Genomic DNA, 25,080 nt, shown 5'->3' on the forward strand with positions numbered 1-25,080 from the left:
TCATTACATGCTAACAACCAGCAGCTGGAGGAGATGCTGAACAACTGTTAAAAGACACAAAGAGTGGCCTCTTAAAAGTTTAGGAAGCACTTGCTGTGGAAGTTCAATAGGTCTGATGAGACCTCATCGGGCTAAGGTTATCTAAACAAGCTGAGTGAAACAAACTGGTGAGGCAGCCCACAGTGAGGGAAGCACTGCCTCCTAAAGATTTAAAGCCAAACACATCGGCAGCCTCTCAGTATGCTGAAGCTCAGGGTTTGAGCATCAGATAGTGATCAAAAGAAACACATCTACTCATCTAAACATGACCCCACATAACAAGCCATGTGTGCAGGGAGCGGACACTTCAATTATACATCTGACAGCTCGGCTTTCACTAACACTAATAACACGCAGATGCAAATGTTGAGAGGAGCGTCTGGGCTCTGGAATGGGGAGAAATGGGGAGAGAGACATTGAAATTTCATCACTTGGGAGGTTTTCTCGCTACTACAAAGTTTAATTAAATTCATAACATTCCACCTATTAAATACATACTTCTATAGGTGATAAAACTGATTAAGTGGCCCCTTAATGTCTTTGGCTGTCAATAAAAATCTGGCTAAAGACAGAAAAAAAAAAAGAAAAAAAAACTGCATTAATTCTGGGATTAATCAATAAATTCACTTGAAACGGTTTAATAAAAATCTGCATTTCCAATCAATCCACACCATAGAATCAATTTGCCAGATGTAGATCCTAGAGGAGCAACAAACAATCACTTGAGATGTGAGCAGCAATGCGATTCTAACAGTTCTTCAACATTATTCATAACAAGACCTTGTCACTCTGTATAATAGTTCAAGTGCATAGACAATTGAACAAAAGCTGCAATAAACCTTCTTGCCACCACCGATCTGCCACAGAGTGTTAGTGCATTGCTAATAGACTGTAAGATGCAACACTTCCTGTGTAATCCCCGGGAGGCCAATTTTATATTTGGTTTTCAATGGCTTTTTACTAGAAAAGAAGAACCTACTAGGCCTGATTTAGATCAGAGAATGACACATACAGAATAGTGACAACCTGGGTCCCGTCACTCAGAGACAGACTGCCGGAAGAAATGGTAAGATAAAAGGAAATATAGATAAAAATAAAAATAAAAAGTAATAATTCTTAGATATTTATTTCCAAAGAACAATGGAAAGCAGAAAAGCTCAGCCCAATCAAAGCTCAGATCACAACCAATAAACCAACCAATAGTTAATAAGTAAATATGGCCCATGTTCTACGCTGTCAAAAAAATTAAAATAAAAATTGTATCATATTTACGGTTAAAAAAAAAAAAAAATCCCGGCAGCTATGGTTGCCAGAATTTACTTTGAAAATATTGTAGCAACATTTTAGGTTTTACGGATTTAACTCAAATGTACATTTAAAAAGATGAATTTCATTAATTGATATGATGTTAAATTTCAAACCTATTGAAATGTTGAAAGTGAAATCTGTTTAGTACCTTTGTAATAAACAAATAACCACAAAAAGCAGGTGGTGACGAGAAAGGTCATCACAAGCAGCTTTTCCACAAGATGAGAAGGAAAGGCAGTCTGCACTGGCCTTTGAGCAATTCTTTTGTCCCAGCTAGCCACACAATGGGCTTCTTTTTTGTTCCTCTTGGAGTTTCCTTCCTCCATCACTTCTCCCTTATTCAAATGGAGTCTGGTTTCGCTCAGCTCCCTCTGCTGATCAGCACTTTGATCATTCCTAACATTTAAATCTAAAATAAAGCTCAAAAAACCAGTGCATTAGAATTTAACAGGTGTTCAGGAAGAAGCTGATACAGAATTTCAGATTACACTAGCATACACATCCCAGTCAGTGCAATTATAGTGGGGAAACGGAAAGCTCTCTTGACTGTGTTATACCTTGGGATAACTGATCAGATCACTTTGATGTCTGTAGGTAAAACTGTTAAGAAACAAAACAGCAAGGCAGCTGCTACATGTGTTCAGTAAACACAATTTCATATTTAAAGCAATACATTCGAACGCTGCATAAAGCATCCATGGATTATTGTGCATACCCAAAACCAAGTGATGTGCCGCCTTACTGTGATGCACACGTGTACAAATGCACAGAACACATCTACAACATCTCAGATTTGAGACGGACCTACTGTAGAAACCTTGATTAGATTAGTGAAGTGACATTCAGCCAAGTATGTTGACCCATACTCAGAATTTGTGCTCTGCATTTAACCCATCCGAAATGCACACACACAGAGCAGTGAACACACACACACACTGTGAGCACACAGGGGTGGGCAGCCATTTATGCTGCGGCGCCCGGGGAGCAGTTGGGGGTTCGATGCCTTGCTCAAGGGCACCTAAGTCGTGGTATTGAAGGTGGAGAGAGAACTGTACATGCACTCACCCCACCCACAATTCCGTCCGGCCCGAGACTAGAACCCACAACCCTTCGATTGGGAGTCCAACCCTCTAACCATTAGGCCACGACTTCCCCTGCAATGGTTGTACTTACTAACTGAACTATTTGATACTCCTCAAGCTACGTTTTCAACACAATCTACATGACTGCTACCATCCGACATGTTTTCCACATTAGGCCATTTTCTACAAAGAAGATAAAGTATTAGGGTTGGGTACCGAAACCTGGTGCCAATATGGACTGAAACGAATCAGAACGCAGATTTCAGTGCCTCATTTCGGTGCCTCTTAAATGTCTGAGCGATTGATTTAAATATTTGTCCTGGTTCTCAGAAATTTACACAAGAAGCATGGGCGTCGCTAGGCTTTTTTGGTGGGACTATAGCATTAAGCTCCATAAACTGTACACAAATTTGCGATCGCCTCAGTATCAGTCCCCTTAAATTTCATATGAAAACGAGGCAGACCTGTCTCCTACCTGTCTTTCAGCGCACTCTTCAATCCGAAGACCGCGGCGGAGTAGCACAAGCAGACTCAAATAGAAAGAGGACACAAGGTGTTTTTATCGATAGATTGTTAGAATATCTGTATCTGTGCAGTTCTTTGTAATAAATACAGTTTGCAAAATGTAATGGGGGAGCAATCGGTTTCCCATCTACTGTAAAGTTTTCACTCCGTTCACCGCTCATCACACTACAGCTGTTTTCTCAAGCGAAAATCTAGCCCTTAACACACATGAACGCATACTTTAATTACACTTATTTAAATATACTTAATTTAATTATACATACTTTGTACATACACTATTGTGCAAAAGTCTTAGGCACGTTAGTATTTTCACCCCAAAGAATGGTGTTCAGCCAGTTATTTATATATTTTGCTGTAGTGTGTCTGTAGAAAATATCAGTTTACATTTCCAAACATTTTGCCATTAATTTTTATAATAATCTAGTGAGATTTTTTAATGCACAAGCAGTCTGACAACAGCCGGTGCTCCACATGGAGATCTGATTTCACCATCATCAAATCTGTCTGTGATTACATGAAGAAACAGATAAAATTGAGATGATGAAACTAAATCCAGAAGAACTGTGGTAGTATCTCCAAGACGCTTGAAGAAACCTTTCTGCAAATCTACCTGAAAAACCATGTGAAAGTGAACCTGAAAAAAAGCTGTTGCAAAGGTTGGTGATACCAAATATTGATTTGACTTTGTTAATGTAAGTTAATTGATAAATAAAATCCATTTATGACAATATTTTTTAAATAAATCCTTACTTTACAGCATATTTACACAAGTGCCTAAACCTTATCACAGTACTGTAGCTTTGGAGGCAGGTGATTTAAAATGTCTTGAAGACTTGAATTTAGTTGGTCTCGGTTTTATCTGTTTCTTCATGTAACACACAGATTTGATGATGGTGAGATCAGATCTCTGTGTGAAGCACCGGTTGTTGTCAGACTGCTTGTGCATTCAAAAATCTCACTAGAATATTATTCAAATGAATGGCAAAATTAATGTTTGGAATGGCACCGGTATCGTAAAAAACCCAATCGATACCCAACCCTATAAAGTATTAATGGAAATTTTATATATATAAAAAAAAATGGACACAATGAAATACTAAATCTTAAAATGAGCAAAAGGGACAGCAAAGTGAACATTTCTTTTTTAAATAAATGCTGTTCTTCTGACCTTTTTTTTTTTTTTTTTTTTTTTAAGAATCCTGAAAGTTTTTCTTTCTTTCTTCATTTTATTTTACTTTATTTTAACTATTAACTATATTATTAACTATTTACTATTTTTATTCTTACTATTTTTAGTGGGTTGTTTTCAGTAAAATTAATACAGGCTTGGTGACAACAAAGACCCATGGTGACAACAAAGAACCATGCCATATATACATGCAATAACTGATCTTCTGATATGAGCTCTGGCAGTATTCAAGCAAGGTTAATGCCAAATGCTTTGGAGTTGTCAGTCAGGCATGAAGTCTTGCAAAAATTTACAAAAACTCCTGGTCATCTCTTCCCATTCATCTCTTACTGAAAGGCATTTCATTTATTATAGATGCGGTTGCACTAAGAGGAGAAAAAGGAAATTAAAGGGGGGTGAAATGCTATTTCATGCAAACTGAGTTTTTTACACTGTTAAAGAGTTGGATTCCCATGCTAAACATGGACAAAGTTTCAAAAATTAAGTTGTACGTTTGAATGAGTATTTCTGTTCCAAAAATACAAAAAAATAATGTTTGTCACAAGTTTCGGAAAGTTTTTTTCGAGTATGGCTCTGTGTAACGTTAGATGGAGCGGAATTTCCTTATATGGGTCCTAAGGGCGCGTCTGCCAGAAGAGCGCGCGCTCCCGTATAGCAGAGCAATGAGAGGCTGAGCACAGACTCACTGATCAGAGCGAGAGCGTCGCGAAATGTCACAAAAGGAGTGTGTTTTTGGTTGCCAGGGCAAGACAACCCTGCACAGATTACCAAAGAAAAAGCAGCATTAAGGGACCAGTGGATGGAGTTTATTTTTACAGAGCATCAACGGAGTTGTGCAAGTGTTTGTGTTTGTTCCCTGCATTTCTAAAATGCTTGTTTTACAAACAAAGCCCAGTTTGACGACGGATTTGCGTATCGTTTAATTCTTAAGGATGATGCAATCCCAACGAAAAAGGGTCACGATTGTGTGTTGGAACCACAGATGGTGAGTAAAACTGCTTCAAATATCTCTGCCTCCTTGTTAGTGCGTCCGCCTCCCATCGGAGACCTGGGTTCGAGCCCCGCTCGGAGCGAGTCCTTGCTGCTGCTGCTCTCGTTCAGTTTCAGCCTTCACAGCTGTCACAGCTTCCAAACGCCCTCAACGCAAAAGCTTACTCGCGCTCGTGATTCTTTAGCTCCGCCCACACGTCACGCCTCCAGGCGCTCGTGTACAGACTATCTTTCTCTTATGAATATAATAAAACTAAATACTTTTTGGAGTTATGAAGGATGCAGTACTACTCTATAGGTACTCAAGATTAACAGGATATTGAGTGAAAACGAGCATTTCACCCCCCCTTTAACAGTGTGTGGTTTTGCTGAAGTGCTCATTCAGCTTGCTTTGCATACAAAGGGCATTGAGCATGATGTAAATCTGTCATGGTGCTCCCCACACGAACTCACCTCACAGTACCCCGCGGCGGCTGTGAAACTCTGCAGCTGTGCCTGGAGTTCTTGGATTTGCTGATCTCTCTGGCTGAGCTGCATGCTGAGGGCTGCTTCCCGCTGGCGGAGCTGTTCCTGGCTGTGCCAAAGGGCTTGGTATGACACGCTCAGCTCGCTGTGGAGCTGTCACAGCAGAAACAGACAGTGAAGGACAAGCTCGGTTAATGCAGTTAAGTCCTTGCTGGAACACAAGTTCACCCCCCAGGGGCACGTGTTCACTCGTGAGGACAGGCGCTAAGTTCAGACAACAGATGCGCTCCTGTACCTTCTGGTAGGAGACAGTGTCTGCTGTGTGGGCCTCCTCTTGGCTGCGCAGGACTCTTTGCGTGTCCAGGTTAAGCCCCTCCAGCTGCTGAATGAGCTGGGCCTGTTCTCCTGCATGTTCCACACTCTGCCTGTACAGACACTGCAAGTCCTGGAGCTTGTGTCTGGAAATGAACATGCACACATATCACGGTCAACTCATATGGTCAGGGTTAATCAAAGCTCAGCCAGATCTGTGTAAGTGCTGCTCACTTGATTTGACAGAGCTGTTGTTCTTTGTCAGCTCCATCCCTTTCTACAGTGGAAAGCTGAAGAGACAAAGCAGTTGAGCGACTCTGAGCCTCTAGCACGTCCTGTCTGCTTCTGAATAGTTCCTCTTCCAAATTCTGCAAGAGAAAATTATTGTTAATTGACACCTGGTTCAATGGCATAAAATATATATATATATATATATATATATATATATATATATATATATATATTTTTTTTTTTTTTTTTTTTGGTGCAGATCGATTAATTTATTCAAAAATCCATTTAAAATTCTATTCACACATACTGTAATGTACGGGCAGTTACTGTATCTTAAATATGTTCTAATTATCATACCACACCCCCTAGTAAAAATAGGGGCAAAATGATAACAGAGCAACATTTTAAGAAATATATAAATTATTCAAGATATATAATAATATATATATATATATATATATATATATATATATATATATATATATATATATATATATATATATATATATATATAAATCTATAATTTTTTATTTTTTATTGTGAAAATGCTATAAAATATTGATCAAAAGATAAAAATCCAACATGGATACAAAGGTGAAAATAAAAATAAAACATACATAGATGTTTTTTTAATTTTTTTTTTTTTTATTTTTTTATTTTTTTTTCATGGACACTCTTGTTTGGCAAATAAAAAAAAAAACTCAGAGAACTTGACCACAGTAAAAAGAAACAATGAAAGGCAATGGTTTGAAAGTAATAGATTAGCAACAAAAGCGGGAAGCCTATCAGCAGCATATCACAGGAGCTGATGGAGATAATGAGAAGCAAACAGATGCTGAGCATCAAACACTCAGGCCAGGGAGAGCACGGGGCAGCCCTCATTAAAAACTAGCCAGTGCTGACAGGGGCACTAAGAGAGACAGAGAGCACAGGAGGAAAGGGGACACAGTCCGAGCACCACTACAGTCTAATTTAATTGGACTAGTTAGAGTTTAAGGTCCACACAGACCTGCCTCTGCCCTTCCCCATGGAGAGTAATGAACACAAATCTGTATGTAAAGCAGGTAATCACACAGGTGCTTGAGTGACACTCAACCCAAGAGAACACAAGCCCTATTAAACATACACAAATACTGAATGAGGCCCTATGGAACATGCTAACAACAGCTCATGCTCAGCCTGTAGTAGGTCATTATAGCCCAAATCGCTAAGCACCACGACAGCAGGCAGGACTGATTCGGGGCCACATGTAAAACAGCTCTGGTCATGTTGCAAGGGGTACACTCCCGCTGTTGATTGGGGAAAAGAAAAATTGGGCCGACCATGTAAACCCACCAAGTCATTATTTTGCCCCCCCCCCCGAACATATCTATCAATATTTAACATTTGCGCATTGTGAGAAGTACATTTACATGAACCCGCTTAGGAAGCAGCAAAAAAGAGAACAGGGTGCGAAGCGGGGGACCTTACCTTGACTCTGGAACTGCTGACGGCCTCTTGGTCTCGCAATATCTCCAGCTCTGCCTGAGAAGCTGAGTGCTGAGCATCTAATTGTTGCCTGGCTTCCTGTAGGGCACGCCTGCCCTCCTCCTCGAACTCCTGCGCCTGCCTCCTCGCTTCCTGCCGGGGAAAAGAGAGTGAGAGATGGTCGCATCATTGGGATGAAAAGGCAGCAGAACAGGCAGAGCCAGAGAGGAAAGTTTGGAGCACACCTGCGTTGGCAGGGCAATCCGAAGCCCACGCAGGTAGCCTGGCGCAGGGACCATCTTTTGCTCTAATGACAGCTCTAATGAGAATAGCTCCACTACAGGCCCATTAGTCCTGCCAGCCTGCCTTTGATGCTGATCTCTCGCTCCTTTCTTTTTTACCCACACTATCCTTCCCTCCCTTTTCTAAGAGACCCTGGAAAGACACATCCTCCCCAGATCTTCACTTTATCAATTAATCATGCCAGTCCCATCAGAAGGTAATTAAGGAGAAGCCACATCACATACACACTCTTTCCTCTGCTCGGCCATCATTAAGTATTTATTGAGAATGTTAGCTGTTTTTCTGAGCTACGCTGCCACTACCAGCGCCACCCTCACAGCCCCTGGCCCCGACCCGGGATTTTGAGGCCTTAGGCAATTGGCTCCAGGGGCTTATCAGTTTTTTTCCCCCTCCCTCTCTTCCTGGTGTCACAGGCACAGAAGCAGCGCTTTAAAAGTGGTGCCAGTGGAAATTTGTCCAAACCTTAAGTTGTCGACTCTTATTCCCCAGTCTCTGCTGCAGAGCTGCCAGTTCTTTCTTCATTAAACCGCACTCCTCCTCACTGCCACGCAACTGCTGGACTCGGTTGTTTATCTCCTGCTCTTGTGCCGTCACTTTCTGTTTAAAGAGCCACACCAGTGATCGTGAGAGACAGCCGTTAGTCACAAGCAATCTGGGTATGAGTGTTTACAGGACTGAGAGTTAAGTTTCATTAATAGTTTCTGTAATGGGGTCAGCTGTTGCGTGATACGGAGATGGGGAAGCATGTCACAGGCGCTTTGTCCTGAATTGCTAAATGTGCGACACGGGAATTAGCAGTGCTTTACTATGATGTTTCAACAGGACATGATAAAGCTAAAATAATTATTCAGTTGTTACTTGCTACATTGTTAAAGTAAACTGCTTCTGAAGAAATAATATTGAAAAGCCAAAATCACTGCTGTTTAATTAGCACTTCTCCAATGAGATCTATTCCGAATGAGCGGATTGTGAGATAGCAAGTAAAAGTGTGAATAAGCTACTATACGTAAATACCACAGCAGTGTGGACACAATTCACTGTGTCCAAAAAGATGATAGAACAGCAAGAAAACAAATTTGTTTGGCTGAAATATTGAGAGGTGGCTTTCTAGTAAAAAAGTTTACTACCAGAGAACATAATACCCATAATGTTGAAAATGTATACACAATTTCACTGTCAATACTCAGAACTAGATCTAGAACACCTGACCATGCATGAAACGCAAAGACAGACTTAAAAATTAAGCGTACCCAGACTTTAAGGGAAAGTTTCCAAACCCATAAGACTATAATTTATCTTCGAAACACAAAGAAAGATATTTTGAGAGATTTTGGTTGCACTTTATTTTACAGTACGTGTACTTACATGTACTTATAGTGTACTTATCTAAAAAAGTTCTGGTAATGCAAGGTAACTACATGGGGTAGGATTAGGTTTAGGGGTAGGTTCAGGGTAAGTACCTAGTTATTACATAGTTATTGGATGAACTACCCCCTTGTTCTATGTTCAGTGCAAATATTCAATATCGTTCACAGTTATCCCTCTGCCACCTCTGTTATTCCGATAATGCGTTTCCTATTGCTAACACACACTTCAACCGGGATGTCTCGACTCTATGCTGATATCTTAAAAAACAACCCTGAGCTGTCGGAGGCAATTAATTGCCATGTTTGGGGAAATCATTTGAATCTTTCTAGATAGAGAACTTATGTTCAGTCTGTGCACCATGCAAATGCTGCAAATGCAGGTTTTAATAAAGATTATAGCACAAGTGAAACTCAACTCAAAATGTTGATAATGAGGTAGGCAAGCACTGTTTTAACTATAGTACTTCTAAGTTGGTAGGAAAAGAGGTTTAAATAAGTTAAAGAGGTCTAGGACAGAGAGATTAGCATTAGAAATCCCCAGCGCAGTTCAAAAATGAAAGCTAATTATGTTACAAAAATGGAAGAAGAGGGGTAATGGAAGGGGGTGGGGTGAGAGGAAAGCTGGTCAAAGTTAGTGTGGAAATGCAGAGATGAGATGAGGATTCAGCAGACCATCACACGGCCAAGGAAGGAAAAAGCAATTAATCACATTTGGATTCGTTTGGCGCAAAATTTGGATGAAACGAATGCCAGTGGTTTTGAGCGGTACCCAGAAATCTGATTATTAATGAGTTTCTCAAGCAGGGCACGATGGTCAAATTCCACTAACAGGCCAGTGCAACTTAAACCTGACAGATGAAAATACTTTTTCAAAACTGTAACTTAATTTTTTTTATCTATTAAAAATATTGCATATTTAAGCATCAACTTAAAAATGTGCACAGTTGGCTCTTAATCTGAAACAAATGCCATTTGTGTGTAAAAAAAATATATTGAGGAATTGCTGACCAGATATATCAATACACAGGATCAGTATTCAGTTGCTCTGGATATGTCAACATGTCTGCCATCTTGGAACTATCATTTCATACAAACACTCAAACATTTCATATTTATGACTTATATAATGCTAATATACTGCAGGTCATTTAACCTAGTGTATATACAATCCACAGTCTATCATAAATAGTTAATTATACTGTATTTTCTATGCTACTTTCAGATTAACAATTTATATGTGGGATACATGTTACAAACAACCAGTGTTTTTCTAGCAAACCTGTTACCTTAATCTGTGCAACCAGCCTGTACTGAAAATATTTTTACATTTCCTCATAATAGCATTAAAGGTTGTGTTTAGTTCCATTTATTATTATTATTATTATTATTATTATTAAACACTTTGGTTTATCCCTAGACCCTAAAGGGTCTAAGGTCTACCCACCACAGTCTCACAAAATACTGATGGAAATTATGATACTGTCCTTATGCAAATTTACTATATATGAAATAATGTTTGATTGTGTTTCAATTGTTGGGTTTATTTATGGTTTATAACCTTATTTCATTAACAAGTTCAAGCAATCAGACTTTTGTTCCAGATCATTGATGAAGAGCACTTTACCAATACTCGTTCCTTCTGAATGTAACATCGTCAACAATATGCAGAACCATTTGACTTTTATGACAAACCAAATCCTGTGAAAATCGGTAAGAAGGGACTTTTACAGCCTGTTGTAAAGCACACCTGTCATCTGTCTGACATTCACTTCCTTGCAATTACAAGCAGATCTTGACCTTTCCAATTTGGCAGACATGCAGCCGTATCACGGTAATTAGAAATAGTTGCTAATGTGCCATCTAGGTGTTTATATCTATGATGCTGACACTAAACATAATTGCTGCTATGAAAATAAATACACTGGCCCTTCATTAGAAATGCTGTCATGATGTCAAAGCCATGGTGTGGTGTTTAGTAAGTTCCAGCTTGGTCCGCTATAGCAGAGGTCCCCAACCCCAGAGTTGCGACCCAGTACCAGGCAGTGAAAGAGCTGCTGGCAGGCCAAATGTACGCAAAAAGATTTTAGGCTATATGCAAAACCACTGTATTATTTATTGTGTTTCCCCTTTAAGAGCCAATATCCAAATTTATGGGCGTGATTTCAGAAAAACGTTTGTTCCACACTTTAAGATTCAGCTAATATTAACATGAGTGGGAAACAAACAACCCTCGAAAGTTTATTTAGTGAAGGATGTAAGAAAAAAACAAATGATAACGATAATGAAGCAACAGCTGCTGGCAAAGAAAAAGGAGAAAAATAAAGACGCCTTTAACCGAAAATATGATTATTCATCTCTAAAATATGGTTTTGTCTCTTCTGGCAATTCACATGCTCTAAATCCAATGCGTATAATTTGTGGAGGAAAATGTGATTCAATAATGCTCTCAAAACAGCTACAGTATCTTGGAACTAAACACCCAGCATTGAGATACAAACCACTGGATTATTTTGAACGGGAAAAAAAATGTTAACAAATGGAGAAACAGCATCTGTTAAAAGTAACCACATCTATAAGTTTAGCTGCACTGAGAATAGAGCTGTAATCGGGCCTTAAAAGTTAGGCCCGACAGTGTGACGGTTGGGTTTAGGAGAAACACAAGGAGAGGGTAGGATCCAAATGCAAGTATGGTTTATTGTAACAAAAAGGTAAATACAAAATAAACAGTCATGGGAGACAAACAAAACCAAAACAAAAGAGGAAACCGGATGAAACGGAAACTCGGAGGAAGCGAGAAGGTAAGGGGAAGTCTCGGGAGACGAGAACAATTCACACATAAGGTAAGAACTCCATCCAGATGACAGAGAAAGACAGCTATACATAGGGAGACTAATGACAAAGGATTGTCAGCACCTGTGCGATTTAATTGGATTGCAATTACTGTGAAGACAGAACCAGACTAGAGGAATTAAAGTGCCTATGGTGACGTGCCTAAGGAGAAGTGAGCTCACTAGGGAACACCCAGGAAAACAGAGACTGACAGCGTGACAGACAGGACCCGAGCCCGACAAGTAAATTTTGATTGACAGCTTTTTAAAAGCCCGAACCCGTTTACAGCCCGACATTATTTAAATGTGCGCACACACACAACTCTTTTGCCTTTTGTCAATAATGAGTCATTTATACATGTTTTTACATAATTTATCAATAACTAACGTAAACTAGACCACTTGGAAGTTGGAATTAAGAAATAAAATAAGTCCTCTGTGACATCTCAGCATTCTAGACATAGGCTCATTTAAACATACCAACACACCGATAAAAACGAGTCATTTTTAACAAATTAAATTAAGATGGGCATTTGGCAATAACAAAATTAAGATAAAGGCTCCGCTGGATTTTCTTCGCACTAGCAGATGATATTTAATAAAAGAATAATGCCAACATTAGCGTAAATACTCTGTCCACATTATGCATTTAAGACTCAATGAATATTTAGTTATTATTTGAAAAATCTTTACTCATAGACATTAGTCTAAGCCTACATGTTTGTGTGGAGGAAAATGATTGAATCCACTGTAAATGTCTTCAGCGTGTTCCTGCGCTCACTAATGGTGCGTAATTATTCACTCATTATTCTCATTATAAACATGGTCAAAACTTTTCCACACCTCAGACTTTGCTTTAGTTGCTGGTGCAACCAAAACGTAATCACCAGAGGCAAGCCTCCGTTACACCTACTCAGCATTCATTTTCGCATCTTTCTCGCGCTAATCGAAACACATTACATGACTGCTCATTTACCTCGCAAACCGGATCGCAAGCCCGAGCCCGGCCCGAGCCCGCGTAAGATGATATAAATTAAGCCCGAACCCGACCGAACGGGTTTGGGCAAAAGATCTTCAGCTCTAACTGAGCATCATACTTGGTGGCTGACTGTATCGCTAAAGCTAAGAAGTCCTTCACCATTGGGGAAAAACTGATTTTGCCAGCTGCAAAAGTCATTTGCTGTGAAATGTTTTGCAGAGAGAGCTGCAACTAAGGTAGGCCAGATTCCGCTTTCAGCTAACAAACTGATGATATCACAGAGGACATTAAAGAGTAAATGTTAGAAAAGGTTAATGTGTTGCCAGGGTATGCACTGCAGGCTGATGAATTGACCTATTTTGACAACAATGCAATATTATTGGTTTATGTATAACATATATTTAAAGAGCCACACATCTTTTGCCCATCTCTATGTACGTCACTAGGAACACTTTGCATAATAATCTCCGCCTATCGTCTCGGGAGAAACGGAACTCTGACCTGCCCCACCCCCCCCACAAAGACGCTCTGGTTGGTGTGATAGCATCATGTTGAGGAGACAGTGTGTTTTTAATTGTAAAGGCAAGTTTGTTTTATTTTCACTGACAAAGAATGAAGATCAGAAGAAACAATGGCTAAAATTCTAATCCCTTTTGTTGTGTTCACAACATTTCACTGATGACTGCTTTTCTAATCTCGGTGAGTACAAGGCGGGATTTTCAAAGCGTTTGGCCATAAAAGAGGGTTCATTACCAAATTTATTTAGACCAACGAGTATCTCCGAATCACAACGCGAAGTATGATTATGAAGTTATGTGTTTGTTTTCTCCCGAGCGTCTTATCAGTATGTGTGCTATCTGCAGCCTTTCTCTGCGCTGATCTTCATTTACAAACACGTCATTAAAATGTAGTTTAACTCCGTGAATACTCAACGAAGAGACATGAGAGAGATATCTATAGAAAGCTTGACATGTCTTCTTTAAAACTAAATAAGTGCTGCTAACAGATATTCTGTGATAAAGTAATCCATATGAAAACAACGCGATGTCCGTTTTTCACGTCTCCCTTCATAATATCTGATGTGACCACGCCCCCGCGCTGAACGCGCTATTCAGATTCAAACTGAAGCGCGCGGCTTGAATACGCCCACACAGAAGAAAAAGCAGCGAAACTGTTCACGTTTTTTATTTTACTGTTTGCTTCGCAATGAGAGGAATAAGACATAATTCACCCCAAAAAGATGCTAACGCATTGTTTACCATGAAGTTGTGTGCGGAACAACCAATCAAACCTGACTATGTCAGTTGACCAATCAGAACACAGTATGCTACCGAAAGGTGGGGTTTAAGGAAACTGAATCTTTCGAACAGCTTCGCGCGAACCATTTGGGGATCTCTGAGAATTGAGGTAATTTTAAAATGATATTTTGACAAAATGACAATGTTTTTTAACCTTGGATGGATTTAAACCTATTGTACAGGACTTATAAACAGTGATAGGAAGCTTAGAATTTTCATCTTACTGGCTCTTTAATTTGTCACAGCATGGGAGAATGACAACTGTTTTAAAATTGGCAGACAAAGTGTCTGCATACAAAGCCAAGTTGCAACTGGAGGGACAGCAAGTGAACTTTCGACATGTTTCCAATATTGTCAACATTAGGAGCGCTACATCTCAAATGCAAGAGATCTAGGAACTAATAAGGAATGGGGGTAGCACTTTATTTTACAGTCCTGTTCGCCATGTACATACTATGTACTTATTATAGTAATTACAATAACTATGTAATAACTAGGTACTTACCCTGAACCTACCCCTGAACCTAACCCTGCCCCATGTAGTTACCTTGTATTACCAGAAATTACTTTCTTAGATAAATACACTGTAAGTTACTATAAGTACATGTAAGTACACGTACTTTAAATTAAAGTGCAACCGGAAAGGGTGTGTGACCCATTTACAACGTGCCTAGCAAAACATCCATGCCAGTGCGTAAAGAGCATCAGTTCATTGAGATCGCAAATTATTAAAACAAAACATAAGATAGTTGCGAAATGCTCCGAAGTGTTTACTTCCTTTTCGAACTTCATACCTTTACAAAGTGGGTTTTTCTGTGCTCACAGCCACTGAAACAAAGTTACATAGCAAACTGGCTGTCTGCAACACACTTTGAGTCTCACAGTCACCCATCCCTCTTCACTGGGATAATTGTTTTTTTTTTTTCAGGGAAACAAGCCCAGTGCTCCCATTGATCATTATGGCGAGTTGTAATGTTTTGTATTAGTTTGTTGTTGCATGCAGTTGAAATAGAGACGTGATTTGAGGATTTCGAGTAAATTACATTTATGTTCCGATCTTCTCAAGAACCCCAACCCCCCTCCTTGAAGTGAGAATACTGTCAAAATGAAAACTGGTCCATGCTATAAAAAAGGTTGTAGACCCCTGTGCTATGAGTTATCAAGCCATGGCTAATCTTATTTACACAAATGAAGTCTATGCATGATGTGTGGACATATCTGACTGACTCGCTGCTGGTGAGTTCCTAATGAAGCCGACTGACAGATGTTTCATTAAGGGGCATGATTAAAGGTGAATTAACAACACGGCTTCATCACTAGCTGTCACCCAAGCAGATTTATCAAGCAGTCAGTCAGAGATGCTCATTAAAAAAGGAGAGACGAAGGTTTCTGAGACCCAGAGATGTATAAAGTACTAGAGACCCATACTTGAGTAAAAGTGCTCTATCAAAAAAGTGACTTGAGTAGAAGTTGAAGTGCTCTTTAAGCACCACACTTAAGTAGAAGTACTAAAGAATTCAACATTTTTTGTACTTAAGTATTGCAAGTAGTCTATTTTAAAATTTACTACTCAAGTACTGAAAGTAAAAGTACAAGTATTGTTTTATGTAGTTATTAAAGAAAGTAGTCAAAAGTTTGAACATATTGTTTTTACTATTTCAAATGATTAACCTAAAGGACCATCACAATTCCTTTGACTGTAACTTTTTGTAAACAAAAAACAGATTAAAGGGTTAGTTCGCCCAATTTGCAAAATTATGTCATTAATAACTTACCCTCATGTTGTTTCAAACATGTAAGACCTCCATTTATATAAAAAATAGCAAAAACTACGACTTTATTCAGCATTGTCTTCTCTTCCGTGTCTGTTGTAAGACAGTTCAAAACAAAGCAGTTTGTGATATCCGCCGGTTCGTGAACGAATCATTAGATGTAACCGGATCTTTTTGAAACAGTTCACCAAATCGAACTGAATCGTTTTAAACGGTTCGCGTCTCCAATACGCATTAATCCACAAATTGCTCAAACTGTTAACTTGTTCAATGTGGCTCACACAAACCAATATCCTGGAGTAATTCATTTACTCAAACAGTACACTGACTGAACTGATGTGAAGAGAGAACTGAAGATGAACACCGAGCCGAGCAAGATAACGAACAGACTGACTCGTTCACGAGTCAAGAACCGTTTACGAATTTGTGTCCGATTCGAGAACCGAGGAGCTGATGATACTGCGCATGTGTGATTCAGCGTGAAGCAAACCGACACACAGAGCGTCTGAACTGAGCTGATTCTTTTGGTGATTGATTCTGAACTGATTCTGTGCTAGTATTATGAGCGCAGGTAATCCGAAGGCTTGCACTCATCGCCAATGACGTCATTATGTGGAGCGCAAAAGAACCGGTGAACTGTTTTCTTCAACCCCTTTATTGAATCGAACTGTCAGAAAGAGCTACTGGTGATCCTGAAACCGATGCAACCGGTTCTTGACTCGTGAACGAGTCATTATGTGGCTCAGCTCGGTGTTCATCTCTCTCTTCACAGCAGTTCAGTCAGCACGCGCAGTCTTCTTAATCGCTTGATTCGCTCAATGATGTGCCAGCTTCATCAAACCTGCCATCTACAGTTCTGGCAGTGGTAATTTGGGTTTGTAATGGAATGATTCGTAACATTTTTATAATTGTAACGAGTAACGATGCAGCACATAAAAAAAATATTGGAGTAAAAGTATTAAAATCATCGAAAATATGAACTGAAGTAAAAGTGGAAGTAGGGGAAAAAAATAATACCTGGGGTGTAGTTTCAGTTGTGTAAAGATCTCACAGTACCTGTTCCAGCCCTTGGATTCTGTAGTCTTTTGCTTGAAGGATCTCCAGAACTTTCCTGTCCTTGTTCTCAGCTTTCTGCTTTTCTCTAGTACAGCACAGATTGAACAAAAGAGCAAAATTAAAGGCGCAGGCTGTCACAGTATCAGAATACAGAAGAGGGCGAACCGATCCACTGGCCTCAGTGAACACTGAAGCCATTCACATTTGAAAATCTATTTGGGATGATGCAACGGTGACGCTCGGTTAGGAGATAAAACACTGCAGGATAGACTGGATGCTGTGGGAGAAGAAACAGGCAAAATTGCCTTTCAACCACTCAGCGCGTTCTCTGAGCTTATACCGCAGAGGGTCAAACAGGGAATGATGGGATATAACTCCAGTCTCCAGGTATCAGTAATTATTAGGATATCAAAACAGGAACACTACTCACTGGGGAAACACAAACACTCCTTTCCTTTCAGGATCTAACCCTCTTTAGCAGGTGTTTGGGGGAAAAAGACAAAAGAATCACAATTGGGGTGAGTTTGTTTGAACAGCCGCCAGTCACCTGGGATCCTCCTTTCCCTGGTTCACTTTTTCAATCTCTTCCACCCTTTCTCATTCTATCTTTACCTGAGGACATCTGACATGGTATGGCTCTCCTCAGAGAACACCACTGCCTTGAAGCTTGGTGATGTTAACCATATCCCAAGCCAAGTGTTTGCTCCCTACCAGACCAGCCAGAATTCCCAGTAGCCTGTGTGCTTCACAGAGTCAGCACAATTATCATGTCAATCTCCCGTGTGCTGATATATGCACACGCCCTCAGGTGCATGTTGCCAGTTCTTTGAGGAGCAGCTTGGTTTGTTGCACTGCCTGAGGAAGAAGCTGGTGAGGGATATCGGAGAGCCTAGCCTGGCTGGTGCTCTTTTATTAATCATCACTTCTAGAGTCGAGGAAAACATTTGCTTAAGCTCAAGCTTTTGGTCACAAAAAATCTTTCATTGGGTGGTGGAAAGAATTATTTGATTTGCACCCAAATGAATACACAGCCATTGCCAAGCCATGCTAGTGCCCTAAATGTTCTCACAAGTGCAAAACATTGCTTTATCTTCACCTCTTTACATCATAATAATAACTTTTAAAAGTCATGTCAATGGCAATCGTTCGGCATTACGAATTTGATCTCTTTTTTCCCCCCACAACACGTTCCCATGCTACTTTTTTAGCTCCCCACACCCTCTTTGAGGGTCATAAGTCATTTTAAATCTAGTATATATCCCTCAAAGAGAAGTTTTTTAAATGTCTAGATGAGAAGAGAGAGAGGGAGTCTGTGTTGAGGATAAGAGGGTTTAGATCATCATCTGCTCTCGAGTTCTCTCATAGCTGCATTCAACGGCGCAGCCACCCAACACACACACCTGCAGAACCGTGCTCGCAAATCAGGGATTTCATGTGGCAGAAAAAGCATTTATTTCAAGTCTGAATCGTAAAAGTGTAATGATTCAATGGAAGAAAGGGACTGAGAAAATAGTTGCAGAGGATTTGCTGTTGTTAAAAAAAAAAAAAAATGGTGACTTTACAATGTGACTCACCTTTCCATTACAAGACTCACCGCCTGGGTTAGGTCTGGACTAGCCACTTGAAGTCGCTTCCAAAGCGACCACACAAACTCCTTGTCTGTCTATTAGAAGCAAATACAAAAAAGAAAAAAAGATGGCTCAATGACAAAAGTCAAAATGAAGAAACAGCCTCATTATAATAATGAAAAACCTAGATAGATAGATAGATAGATAGATAGATAGATAGATAGATAGATAGATAGATAGATAGATAGATAGATTAGACAATATCACAGTAAAGTATATCACAGGATGTATTAAAACTGAAGATCAAACAAATGCATGAAACATTATTGTTCTAACAAAAAAAAAAAAGGAAATTAAATCAGAGCAATCCTATTCATGAAGTCACACAGACACAGAGGGGGGGAAAAGCCAGGGGTAAATCTGAACTCACTAGTTGCCTAAAGAATCAAGTGGCTGCAGAGAGAAAAGGCACGCGCGCAAGACACACTTACAATTCAAAGTGTCTTTTGGAAAAACAAAAAAATGGCTTTCAGAGATTTTTAAGCTACATTACATTTAATGAGAGACATCATTTTCCACATTAATAAAAAAAAAAAACAGAATTACACCAGATCAACTTAATATAAAATTATCTGTTAAATTATGTCCACATCATTATAAGATTAAAGTCATAAATCCCTGCAGAATCTGCTGGTGTCCAATTAGTACATGAATTTTAAACCCTATTCAAAAGTGTCTAATTAATTATTTACTAAATGGTGCAGGCAGACCTTGATAGACCATAGGCTAAACATACAAAGTAGTGTGTGTGAGAGAGAGACTAAGCAAATGAATATAAATAGAGTTCTCACAATTCCTAGCCTTCATTGTGTTTAATGACAGATTAAGAAAAGTCCTCCATCAAATAGGTGGTCTCTTCACAAGCGCTTAATCTCACTACATCAGAAGATTGAGCAACTCCTGCACATTACAGGGATTTTCTCATGGAATGGAAGGTGTTTGATATGTTGAAAGGCAGTGGTATTGATGAATTATTTATCTATACAGCAGACCATGAATGCCCACTGGATGAGTGCACTCATTGAATGTTGCTATTTATACAAATATTAATAAAGTAAAACTGCCTCCCTGAAAATTCTAAGGTCCACTAGAAACATTTTGCAGTTAATGGCAGTCGATGGATGGGCACAGCACCTTTCACATAAATTATATGTGATTCTTTATACATAGACACTTGTCATTAAAAGTGAAATGGAGAAAAATCAATTGTTAACCGCAGGCAAGTAAAAAAAAAAAAAAAAACCTAGACAGAGTCAGTCGACATCCACCGATGATGTAGTCCTATTGCAGGTCAGAGTAAGCCTTTTATTGTTGTATAGTAAATAAAGAACACCCACTGAGTAATTGTTGATGGCCCTTCTCAATTAGTTGTCAGGATCAGTGTAAGGATGTCTGTAAGTAAACGATATACTCAAAAATTATAATATTTTAGTAATATGTTTCAATCTATTTATAATGATAGCTTGAGTTTGAGACACTGTTGAAAATGCAGGTATTTGTTTTTAGGCAGCACCTGGTGGGGCTTTAACAATATGCAGTATCCCTAAGTCAAATGAGTTAAGTGTTCAGTACAGTGAGTCCATATGTTGGAAGTCAGATCGTTTTAGCATCACAACTGTGCCAATAATAATAATAATAATAATAATAAATAAATAAACTGCAAGAAAATAATAATAATAATATGGGCTTCTGATATGACTATCTTAGAATATTGGTATATTGTTGAGATAGTAGATTTGTTTTTTAACTATTGTCAATTTATCCTGAGACAGAGAAGAATAGACAAAATAAATTGTAATTTGAAAATAATTATATTAATAGTCATAATAATATGAATAAATGTTTTAATATACCTGGCATTGAGCGAGTTCCTCAGACAAACTCCTCACCTCTTCCTTGAGGAGCAAAACACGTTCATTGTCTTTCGAGTCCATTGAGATCCTAACAGAAAAGTTCATTTTTTATCATTGTCAAGTCTAAAATAAATTAGATAGACAGACAGACAGACAGATGATGAACATGTAGATGGAGTTGAATAAGATCAAGTGAATCTGAGTCTATGAATTAATGAAACACTCTCTGTGGACACTGCATTAAATCTCAATAACATTCACTCAATTCAATTATCCGATATAAAATACAAAAAGAAAAAAAAGAAAACACATTAAAATCCCATGACCAACTGCATCAATAAAGCATTAATAGGTGCCTAATAAGATAATAACAAAACTGCGCACTAATACAAGTGTTTTAATAAATTAAGAACAACTGCTAGTTTAAATAAAGTGCGCGGTGTGTGTGTGTTTGTGTGACTGTGCCTGACCTGCAGCGCGTCCTTGGATACCGATGAACTGTATGCAAAGTGAAAACCGCAATATTAATAAATCACCATTCTGATTGCACCTGACAGTATGTTTTCATCGGAGGGTTAAAACTGGAAAACAAACTACAGAGCTCATTAAAGTGGAAATACAAACAAACGTCTTGACTGTTTCAAATGAACGCGCCAGTTCCGTGTTTTGATACAGAGCCGTTTACCACATTTCACGACATCCCGAAACAATTTACGGCTTGCTAGTCTCAACGGACATTCTTCATCATATTGTTTTTCATGCTATCAGTATAATTCACGGAACAAATAATTTAACATTAAAACCTGATTTAACTTTTATGTGAAGTTGTTTAAAGTCCAATATATTTTTTATATATTTATTTAAAATAACCTTTCTTTCCTTCTTTCTTTCTTTCTTTCTTTCTTTCTTTCTTTCTTTCTTTCTTTCTTTCTTTCTTTCTCTCTCTCTCTCTCTCTCTCTCTCTCTCTCTCTCTCTTTCTCATAGGCTATTTATACAAGAAATATAATGACCACATTTATAACCACATTTATATGTATTATATAAATATAATGACCAAATTTTGCTAAACCTATGATTAATATAAATTACTTTGAGATAAGGCACCAGGTGAATATAAGGTTAAAACAAACAAATAAATAAATAGGCTAACAAAAATAACAAATGAACTGAAATTTTCTAAACATTATTATTATTATTATTATTATTATTATTATTATTATTATTATTATCAAAAGTTTTCTGGAATGATTAAAATGCACATTTTCTATGTAAATACACATTAACAGGGATCTGGACAGAAAGCCAGGTTCAAAATTATTTTTTCATTTTGTTGACATATTTGGGTCTAAGGTTTTTACAAAATATATTTTGGATACATCTTTTTATCACTCAACACCCCACAAATCATTTTCAAATTTCCATTCCATGTTTTTAGGTACAAAATGTTATAACATCAGGCAAATGACAAATTAACAAAACTGGAAAGTTTGGTTTTTGTTAGTGCTTCTGAAAATGTGTTGTAATTGACCTCTAAAGAATCAAATAAATAAAGTGCAGTCAAATAAACAATTAAAAGTGTATTTTTGATGTTTTCTTTCCACTATGTGACTAAAAGTCAAAAATGTATTTATTTATTTTATTTACTATTACCATAGTAGTTTCTTCTGGTGTGCTGCACTCTTTCTCCTGCTTTCAACTCAAAACAATTATTCTTAATGCACCTATTTAAATAAATGCTAGTAAAGAGTCTACCAGGGTTGTTCATCTTGTTCAACACTATATAAATTATCATATAGATTGCACTCTTGTATCATTCTGAATTTATTAAGGCAGATTAACTTTTTTTTCATTGCATAATGATTGTATAATGGAGTATAAACAACTGTGCATGTCCTTGTCGACTAGAGTCATATCAAAAGGCTAGATGATTAAAATCACAGAAACAAGATTAGACAGATATAAAGGAGGTTGCAGGAGTGCAACATACAGTAGGTCATCTGCTTTGGAGCTTGCATGCTCTATTGCTCCAGAAGAAGTCAATTGACTTAGCGTGATTAGGCTTTTATTTGACCCACAAACAGTGCCTCTCATTAGGATGCTCATTTGAGCTGCGATTTCAGAGGCAGTAGACTGGCTGGTAATTTGCAACATCTGCCCCTTTTAAGAGTGCAGACACATGGCACTTTTGAATCAACTTTTTTTTTTCTTGCTCAACAAAGCCCTTTGTTTACTCATGATAGTTACCAGTCATCCATTCCGAATGTGATTTCACATGCACTCTCTGGCACTAATATCAGTTTCCGTTCAACAGCCTCCAACAGCAGCCAAACATCACAAATGTAACATGCTCCATTTACAACACCCAAGGCCTGTAAAAAGTTCAGATCAACAGACAACCTCGCAAATGTTGCTCGAGTGGCAAAAAAATGTAGTATTTTTTCCAGTTATCTATTTAATTTGAATCTGGACCAAAAACAGCAGGCAAAATAAAGAATAATTTTTTTTTTATAAGTTATAAAAATTGAATATTCTTAAATGGTGCAAATTTAGACTGTACAACACATTTAAATCACTTTGTTTCTTAAGGCAATGAACTTTGCCAGACAGCTTGTTTATATTCAGCAATTTTTGACTTTTATTTAGGACAGTCTGATTTTAGTATTTTCTAGCTGTGGGGAAAAAAATGGTTTTACAATCCTGTTAAATCTTGTTGTTAATATAATTTTCAATAGCTTATTATAATCTGAATTCAGGATAATAAGGACATTTTCCCCAAGTCCTCTCTATAGCAAAAGGTGTCCGTCTTAATGATTTTTGCATGTAGGTTTTAAACCTTCTTTCTTTAATTGTTCAGTTTGCGCTCTCTCTCTCTCTCTCTCTCTCTCTCTCTCTTTAAATATATATTTGTACTTTATTGTAATGTTTCAATAGCAAAAATTGTATTGCATATTAGAACATTATTTCACAGCATGACAAATGCTGATACCGTCTATTGTGTCTATATGATGTAAAGTAAAATGATTCTATTTAACTCATCTGTTCATCCTTCTCCATGTCACTAAGAAACAGAGATGTATTAACACTAAATCAATATACAGCCCGTACAATCAGGAAGCATCGACAATCCCTTGGTGGGCTGAGTAGGCAGAGCACGGGAAGTATCTCACCACAGAAGTTTGGGAAAGCCCCGGTTCTCCGCCTGCAATCAGAGGTAGGAGGACTGTCATCTGCTGAGCATTTACCTTTGATAAAGAGGGGAAGAAAAAGGCTACGCACTTTATAATGTTCTAAAAACGTACAAGATGTTCACTTTGTAGACATGCTGGCTACAAATCTGCCAGTGTCACTTTGGAATGGAAATAAGAGACATTTTAAAGAGGAGCACAACACATAATTTCCCAGTGGATGAACATGTGGGTGTGCAAATCCAGTTGAGATAATGTAGAAGCTATAAACTTGGTTCTGACAGTTTATGTGCCCCAGGATATTGGTTTTAAAAAGGGAAACATAATTTTATCCCATCCTACTTCCTACTGTGCATCCATTGTTTTATCCTGAAATGTAAACAAGTTACAGTATGTATCTATTTTATTTAAAAGTTTGGAGAAATTAAATATGAAAATAATTTGGATGTGCATAAACTAAGTGTCAGGCAATTATTATTATTAATTAAGGCAATTTATGATATGCCCAAATAATACTAATAGTTCCTCCACTGCTACTACTAATGGTTTCACTTTATATTAGGTGTCTTTAACTTGGTAGGTATAATGTACTTATTGGGCACACCTTTGCGTCTGGGATGCAGTTAAAGTTAGGGACAAGTTTTGTTGAATGGTTAAGTTTAGGTGTGGGTGGTAGGCTCGACAAAGTAATTATCGATGTAAATTAATTAAAAGCTGTAATTATTACTTCAATATATAAAAATTAGTTGGTATGAATGAATGTATATAGGTTGATTCAGTGACGTTAAATTATATTTTTGACTTTAATAAAACCGGTAAATTTAAATGTCACCATTTTCAGGTTACCATCTTTTTCAGTGTAACTACCTGTACATGCAAGCATTTCTTAAATATGAGTACAATGTAAAAAAACAGATTTAATATATACAAATTAATGTTAATTGAACTTGAATAAAACCAGCTAATTTAATTGTTAGGTCACATTTTTGCAGTGCACTTAATATAAAGAAATTCCTAAACTTTTAAAAATAATAATTATCTGCAAGTCACAATCCAGCTCCTCCATAGCAGTGACAGTCATTTATTCTGTGCAATGGCTTGAAACCTACAAAGCTGCATCTCTCCACTTGCCCATCGGCAAACCTGTCATCACGCGCCCATCCGCTTGCATGCAACCCACCCGGAGCTCCCACAGAATGCTC

At 38.1% G+C, this 25,080-nt stretch overlaps 1 protein-coding gene across 4 annotated transcripts in view; it reads right to left on the minus strand.

Annotated features, from left to right (window-relative positions):
• cntln (centlein, centrosomal protein) overlaps positions 1-21,396 on the minus strand; it is a 146,257-nt gene extending 124,861 nt beyond the window's left edge. For 2 of the 4 annotated variants that reach the window (XM_052545618.1, XM_052545616.1), the window contains exons 1-9: positions 21,163-21,394; positions 20,693-20,780; positions 18,786-18,874; positions 17,212-17,296; positions 8,374-8,508; positions 7,612-7,761; positions 6,145-6,278; positions 5,894-6,056; positions 5,587-5,751 (exon numbers count right to left, since the gene is read on the minus strand). In XM_052545618.1, coding sequence (XP_052401578.1) covers positions 5,587-5,751; positions 5,894-6,056; positions 6,145-6,278; positions 7,612-7,761; positions 8,374-8,508; positions 17,212-17,296; positions 18,786-18,874; positions 20,693-20,773 — 1,002 coding nt within the window. In that variant the 5' untranslated portion in view covers positions 20,774-20,780; positions 21,163-21,394. Of the gene's footprint in view, positions 1-5,586; positions 5,752-5,893; positions 6,057-6,144; positions 6,279-7,611; positions 7,762-8,373; positions 8,509-17,211; positions 17,297-18,785; positions 18,875-20,692; positions 20,781-21,162 lie in introns of all 4 variants that reach the window. The other 2 variants (XM_052545617.1, XM_052545615.1) reach the window with 2 other exon arrangements.
• Between the last annotated feature and the right edge of the window lie 3,684 nt (positions 21,397-25,080).

Source organism: Carassius gibelio, chromosome B1 (genome assembly GCF_023724105.1).
Source record: "Carassius gibelio isolate Cgi1373 ecotype wild population from Czech Republic chromosome B1, carGib1.2-hapl.c, whole genome shotgun sequence".
Taxonomy (NCBI): Eukaryota; Metazoa; Chordata; class Actinopteri; order Cypriniformes; family Cyprinidae; genus Carassius; species Carassius gibelio.